This window comes from Austrofundulus limnaeus, unplaced genomic scaffold, assembly GCF_001266775.1.
Source record: "Austrofundulus limnaeus strain Quisiro unplaced genomic scaffold, Austrofundulus_limnaeus-1.0 Scaffold343, whole genome shotgun sequence".
Classification (NCBI taxonomy): Eukaryota; Metazoa; Chordata; class Actinopteri; order Cyprinodontiformes; family Rivulidae; genus Austrofundulus; species Austrofundulus limnaeus.
The window spans coordinates 164,147-171,522 of NW_013952745.1; the positions used below are offsets into that span (position 1 = coordinate 164,147).

The 7,376-nt window shown below is 42.6% G+C and overlaps 2 protein-coding genes across 2 annotated transcripts in view; one reads left to right on the top strand and one right to left on the bottom strand.

The window, feature by feature from the left end:
• The window catches only part of mfsd14bb (major facilitator superfamily domain containing 14Bb), a gene marked incomplete in the record, with an annotated part of 17,565 nt that extends 15,155 nt beyond the window's left edge, over nt 1-2,410 (top strand). Inside the window, 1 exon segment of the mRNA XM_014022781.1 lies at nt 638-2,410. Coding sequence (XP_013878235.1) covers nt 638-862 — 225 coding nt within the window.
• A 1,681-nt stretch (nt 2,411-4,091) lies between these two features.
• LOC106527791 (leucine-rich repeat-containing protein 2) overlaps nt 4,092-7,376 on the bottom strand; it is a 20,499-nt gene continuing 17,214 nt past the window's right edge. Inside the window, exons 8-15 of the mRNA XM_014022780.1 lie at nt 7,048-7,184; nt 6,742-6,845; nt 6,525-6,681; nt 6,246-6,382; nt 4,832-4,977; nt 4,597-4,749; nt 4,349-4,521; nt 4,092-4,280 (exon numbers count right to left, since the gene is read on the bottom strand). Of these exons, the coding sequence (XP_013878234.1) occupies nt 4,231-4,280; nt 4,349-4,521; nt 4,597-4,749; nt 4,832-4,977; nt 6,246-6,382; nt 6,525-6,681; nt 6,742-6,845; nt 7,048-7,184 (1,057 nt within the window). The 3' untranslated portion in view covers nt 4,092-4,230. The remainder of the gene's footprint in view (nt 4,281-4,348; nt 4,522-4,596; nt 4,750-4,831; nt 4,978-6,245; nt 6,383-6,524; nt 6,682-6,741; nt 6,846-7,047; nt 7,185-7,376) is intronic.

Genomic DNA, 7,376 nt, shown 5'->3' on the forward strand with positions numbered 1-7,376 from the left:
CACACACACACACATATTTACACACACACACACACATTCAAGGCCAAATAATATTTTAACATCAATTCAAAAATATCCCCAAACTGAACATTAAATCTGTTTTAGATAGATCTGTGAATATTGACACTACTTTACTAATTAGTACTTACTTTCTTGAAAAACWTTCGTATATCTACTTTTCACTGAGCATCCTCCTGGTCTGCTCACTGAGACTTCATGCTACACTTAGCTTTAGCTAGCTCTGTGTGTAAACTTGCTAGCATGCTGCTAAAGTTGCAGGAAAAACGTGGACTGGATTTGATGAGAAGTGGAGCGGACCAAAGAGGATCTCATATCACACTGTACATTAAAGGGAATCTGACAGATTTATGATCATATATTTATTTAATAATGAAATATTAAATGGTTATTTATTCTGACCACATCATATTGAATTTTTATTTAAAAAAAATTAAAAATAATTTTTTTACACCAAAATAATTTAGGGGGGCTTTAAAATATTTTAGGGGGCTCCAGCCCCCCTAAAATAGGCCTAGTGACGCCACTGATGCACAGGCTAACGTCTGTAAACATCATTATAAATCAGTAAATCTCCAGATGAGCAGTCAAAGCTTCATGGTTCTGGTTCTGTCTGCAGAAACCCGTCATCCCGGGTCCTCCCTTCCTGTTCGGTGCGTGCGCCGTCCTCCTGGCCGTGTCCGTGGCCGTCTTCATCCCGGAGCACCGTCGACCGGCCGACACCAAGACCTGCTTCTCCCCCGGCGGCGCCGGCGCCTCCAACGCCCTGGCTCAGAACCCTCTGACCACGCCCACCAGCGACCCGGAGGACATCGAGCCGCTCCTGCAGGACACCAGCATGTGACGACCCTCAGCCAATCAGAGCGCAGCGTTCTGTTAGGACTTCCTGCTCCGGTTTTCAGCAACTTCCTGAGGTGTGTGGAGCAGGTGAAACCAAAGGGCTTTGGACTCTCTGAGGTGTCGAACACAAAAACTGCTGAGTCGTGACTGAAGTTTGGGATTATTTATTTAACAAGACGTTTCACCTGCTGCCTGTTGTCACTAAAGAACTCTGACCTTTAACCCCCAGCACCGTTACAGGTCCGGTCCCAGCAGAACCCTGCAGAACCACTGGCTCAGAGGGATTTGGCTGCCATCTTGCTAGGTGCCACGTGTCACGCTGAGACCAAACAAAACCTGAAAAGTTAAAATTATTTCTGACTTAATGTGACCCAAAATGTTGTTTTATTAAAGTTCTGGTTCTGATGGTTAAAACCAGGTTCTGTTAGGAATAAAGAACACTCACGCTGTTTACATGTAGCTCCTCACAAGATGGCGGCACTGATTCACCCCGGGTCACTCCATCCAGAACCTCTCCTGTTCAGTGGGTCAAACAGAACCGGACCAAGCCGCTCGGGGTTCTGGGACAGATTTCACGTCGGCCATGTTTGTTTTTCTGTTTGATTGACAGCAGAATGTTTTCAGCCATTGGTGCTTTTTATGTTTATTTTATCTGACGTGATGACATCATCTGTTAGTTTTTATGTTTATTTTATCTGACGTGATGACATCATCTGTTAGTTTTTACAGCTCTGAGGCTCCAACATTCCTGCTGCAGAGATTTATTTACCTCTGTGTTCCAAAGCCTCTCAGCCTGTTTGTTTGTTTATTGTTTGTCTGTTTGTTTTTTGTTTGTTTTTTTGTTTGTTTGCTTGCCTGTTTGTATGTTTGTTTGTGAAAGCAGTCGGTGCTGTTTTTTTTATTTATTTTTTATTATTTCTGTTACTTCCACATCAGTTTACTGCGTCAGACCAAATCATCCCTGCAGAAGCTTCGGAGTCGGTCCCTGTTGCCACGGTTACAGCTGGAGGATGCTGTCACCGTGGTAACGGCTCTCCTCCGCAGATCAAAAGGGCGAACAGTTCGGTTCGGGTCCCATAAGAACCGAGCAGAACCTTTTTAATCAGACGATGTCGGGTCGTATTTAAGGCGACTGAGGAAGTTGATGGTGCAGCTTCATCTTGGGTCTGTTCCCTCCTCAGAACCAGAACCTGCTCTGGTTCTGGTTTTAATCCTGATGGTTTTATTTTCAGATTGGACCGTTTTCATCATATCTGACAGAGAATTTGTTACTGCTGTTTAAGAAGCTGCAGACGGTCTCATTTCAGAGACTCGAGTCAGAAAAGGTCCAGACTTGTTTAGTGTGATGAGCAGCAGCAGCAGGTTGGACTGAAGGAGCTTTAGTTTAGCTGCTGGTTTCCATGACGACAAGCACTTTATTTCCTCTCGACGTGCCTCTTTTCATCTGTTTTTACTGATGCAGAACGACGTCAGTTTGACTCCGTTTGAGCTGAAAAACAGATTTTTGAATATTATCTGAGATAACAATAAACTCAAATATATGAATTTTAAACAGCTTCTGGTTTGTTTGTTTAAATCTTCTTAAATGTGATTCACTGGAAATCCAGTTTTTCTGTTTTGTTTCTGATATTTAAAGGGATCCATTAGTTGTAACAGACTTTATTTAATAAACATATTTTAACTGTAAAATAAAGACTGTAAAAATACTGTAGGATGTTTAGTGTTATACATTTTTAAAAATATATTTTAACACAGACGGGGCCATTTTATTTCCACACAAAGCATTCTGGGTAAATGATGACGTGGATAGGTCCTCGGTGCGAGGCTGCTAGCGAGCTATATCCACCCTGAAGGTTAATCTTGGACAATATCTGATGATCGACTCTTTTAAATGAAACCAGAGAGCGTTGACAGAGAGGAGAAGGTAGAAATGACTCAGCCTGGAACTGAAAATATGGATGGAGGACAACAGAGCTGCTTCATGGAAGAACAACCTCAGATTAGCCTGTTAGCTTTAGCGTTAGCCCCGATGCTATCACCATATATATGTATTAGCTCAGCGCTACACATTCTCCTCTCGTCACTGAGGTCCTCCATCCACATGACAGAGAGGGGAACACAGAAATGACTCAGCCTGGAACTGAAAATATGGATGGAGGACAACAGGTTAGCTTGTTTGTCGCGCTAGCGCGACAAACAAGCTAACCTGTTGTCCTCCATCCACATGACAGAGAGAGGAACACAAAAATGACTCAGCTGTAACTGAAAATATGGATGGAGGACAACCTGTTGTCCTCCATCCATATTTTCAGTTCCAGGCTGAGTCATTTCTACCTTCTCCTCTCTGTCAACGCTCTCTGGTTTCATTTAAAAGAGTCGATCATCAGATATTGTCCAAGATTAACCTTCAGGGTGGATATAGCTCGCTAGCAGCCTCGCACCGAGGACCTATCCACGTCATCATTTACCCAGAATGCTTTGTGTGCAAATAAAATGGCTCCGTCCGTGTAATATATATATTTTTAAACTTTTAGTTTAAAAAAGTACAAAACTAAACATCCTACAGTATTTTTACAGTCTTTATTTTACAGTTAAAATATATGTTTATTAAATAAAGTCTAATGTTACAACTAATCAAGGATCCCTTTAAAGTTCTGTCTCTGTTCCCACTGAAGCTGAAAACTGATCCTGTTTAAATGATCTGTTCTCACCATGACACTGCCACCACCGTGCTTTACTCATCTGATGTTAAATATTTTAGTTTGACAGACTCAAAAAAAACTGCAACTTGTTTTATTTTTGGCCAAATTTCAGCCACTTTAAGCTTTTATTTTTTGTTTAGTTATCTTGAAAATCAAAACATGAAGAAAAAAACAGGAAAAACTCAGAACTTCTGAACATGATGAAAGGTTTTATTCAGTTTTTGGAGAAACTTCACTAAATATGACACGTTTTACACATTTTATTACAGAAATAACTTTTTTAAAACCTCAGTCAAAACTTCTGTACAGAAAATTAAAAAAAAACTAAAACTATTTACACAAAAGTTAATAAAAGTTTAAATCAAATCAGATTATTTCCTATATTTGGTCACAAAACACAGCAGGTAAATTCAGTTAATCCTAAATTAATCTGTAAATAAAACCTGATATTCTGAAAGTCGGCTTCTTGTTGGGATTTTAATCGATATATTTTTAACAGGTTTTGTTTTCTACTTTCTTTTCATCCCAGATAAGTTTTTAACGAACCTTCATGCAGTTAGCCACTGTTAGCATGTTAGCGTGTCTTCTTTCAAACAAACTTCCTGCAGCTTTATTCTGAAAGTGCTCCATGCCACCACACAGCGTCAGGCCTTCCTCTTCCTCCTCTTCCTCACAGCAGGCAGGAGATGGACACCTTGGTGGTGGAGAAGGGGACGGTGTCTGGTTTGGGACAAATGAAAAATGAGCTGTAAATATTTAGGAGCTGCTCGTTGTTCTCAGAGTCTCACCTCTGTCCTTCAGCGAGCTGATGTACGCCTCCATGAACTCCTTCTCTCTGCTGTCCTTCACCTCCTCCTCCTGCTCCCTCCACCTTCTTCTCCTCTCCTTCCTTTTCTTCTCCTCCTCCTTTTTCTTCCTCCTCTTCCTTTCACTGGACGAGTTGTCGTACAGACGGATAAACCTGTGGGGACATCGGGAGCCGTGAGAAGGGTCCAGTAAACGCCTGGGCGGCCCTCAGGGTTCTGTGTTTGTGTACTTGATGTCTGGGCTGCTGCACAGTTTGGTGGGAACGCAGGTGAGCTCGTCGCCGCTGACCACCACCATCTTCAGGGTGGAGATGTTGGTGAGGCACAGGGGAAGGTAAGAGAAGTTGTTCTTGTGGACGTACAAGGTGACGAGCTGCTCCAGCCTGAAGACAGGAGCATCTCATTTACACTACAGGTGAAGCTAAAAGAACACCTGCTCTGTGTGGTGATGACATCATCTGCTACCTGTCCATGTCCTGTGGCAGGTCGCTCAGTTGGTTGTTGCTCAGATCCAGAAGCTGCAGGCTGGTCATCCTCAAGGCACAGATGGGGATGGAGATGAACCTGTTCTCCGCTATGTCCAGGTGGACCAGCTGCTTCAGGCTGCTGAGCTGGAGAAGAGGTATACAATGACATCATCAGCATGTAGCATAATGACATCAACATTATATAATGACATCATCAGCATGTAGCGTAATGACATAATCAGCATATTATACAATGACATCATCAACAGGTGACACAATTACATCAACATGCTATACAATGACATCAGCATGTAGCATAATGACATCATTATACAATGACATCAACAATATATAATGACACCATCAGCATGTAGTGTAATGACATCAACATATACAATGACATCATCAGCATGTAGCGTAATGACATCATCAGCATATATAATGACATCATCAGCATATGGCATGATGTCAACAGGTTATACAATGACATCAACATATACAATGACATCATCAGCATGTAGTGTAATGACATCATCAGCAAATACAATGACATCAGCATATACAATGACATCATCAGCATGTGTCGTGATGACATCAACATGTTATACTATGACATCAACATGTAGCACAATGACATCAACATGACTCAATTACATCACTGACATGTTACACACTACCATCAACGTGATTCAATGACATCATGTTTCATAAAGACAACTGACATATTTAACAATGACATCATGTTATGCACTGTCATGACGTGATGCAATGACATCAACAGGTTTGACAATGACATCGAAGGGACGCAATGACATTGACATTTCATGTGACAAACATGTTTCACAATATCATCAACGTCTTCATGTAACAGTGACATCAACAGGAGAAGTAATGATATTTTCAACAGATTACACAATAACAGCTTGTTGTACAATGACATCATCAGTGAGTGATGTAATGGCAACTTGTGTCTGTGTCTCAATTCATGGGTTTCAGCCGAGGTCGGCCACATTTGTTGTCCACTTACGTCACTGCGCTGCGCCGTAGACTGTTGGCGCCTACACATTTGGCCGACCTAACCCAGAAAACATCGGCTGCATAAACTGTAAGTGTCCTACGCAGCTGATGGTATCCCAGAATTCATTGCGCCATCAGGAAGACAGTTAAGTTTTTTTTACAGCATTTTTTTAAAATGACAGATTTTGGAATTTTACCACAGACTGAAGAATGTAACAACTCAGCTGAAGAAACTTTTGTTACAATAAGATGTTAAATAAAATGCAGTGACATCAGGTTCTACAATGACATCATCGACATCTTGACCCTACACTCTCTGCCCTAAAGGACTGTTTGGGTTCAGTCCCATTCTGAAAACCTGAACATGGACCGGTTCCCCTCAGAACCTGCCTCACCTCAAAGGGCAGCTCGGACAGGTTGTGGTTTCCTGCCAGTTCCAGTCTCTCCAGCTTCTGGCAGTCCCCGAGCTCTGGAGGAACTCTGGACAGACGGTTGTAGCTGATGTTCAGCGTCCTCAGCTCCGTCAGCTTACCTGAAGACACAGGTACGTTGGTTAGAAGCTTCCATCAAACTGTTTCCTCTGATGGAAGGCTGGATGGCACAGAACCAGGTTAGAGCTTGAAGCAGTCGGGTCATAACTGGTTCAGGTTCTGGGGGGTTTAACTGAGTCTCACCAATCTCTGGTGGCAGCTCGATGATGGCGTTCTTTGGAACCTCGAGGACGGTGAGCTGAGTGAACAGGGTCAGGTAGTCTGGGAGCTGGCGGATCCTCGTCCCCCTGATGTGCCACTCCTGCAGGTAGGTCCTCCACTGCAGCTCCCGGGGGAAGTCCTGCAGGACGGACGTTTGAAAACACAGACATGATGGAGTTGGTTAAACCTGTTTACCTACCAGCCAACGATCCCCGTCCAGTCTGAGGATCAGTTGGTTCTGGTCTGGATCTTTCTCATCCTGCTGGGCTTCCTGATCCTGATCCTGATCCTGGTTCTGGTCTCCTAACAAGAACAGAAACCCAAAGTACTCATCAGGTACACAAATACAGGATAAATATTTATGTTTTACGGTATATTTACTGGTGTACTGATGTATGATGAGTATATTTACCTGTGTACTGATGTATGATGGGTATATTTACCTGTGTACTGATGTATGATGGGTATATTTACCTGTGTACTGATGTATGATGGGTATATTTACCTGTGTACTGATGTACATCAGTTTTATGAGACTGTAAATCCTTCAGAGTGGATCTCTCCAGGTAATGGTGCAGCTGGTTCAGTTCTTTGGTCTTCAGGGTCTTGCAGTAGATCCGGTACTGCCACTCCTGATCAATCCTGTGCAGACAGACGATGAGTCAGCAGAATTTTAAATGGATTCTCTTGTTTCTTCTCTACAAATGAGACCTTTCTGCTGTTTGGAGGTGTGGCTCCGACCTCCAGGGATATAAATAACACGACATGTGTTCATCATACTAAATATCACTGTGTGTGTGTGTGTGTGTGTGTGTGTGTGTGTGTGTGTGTGTG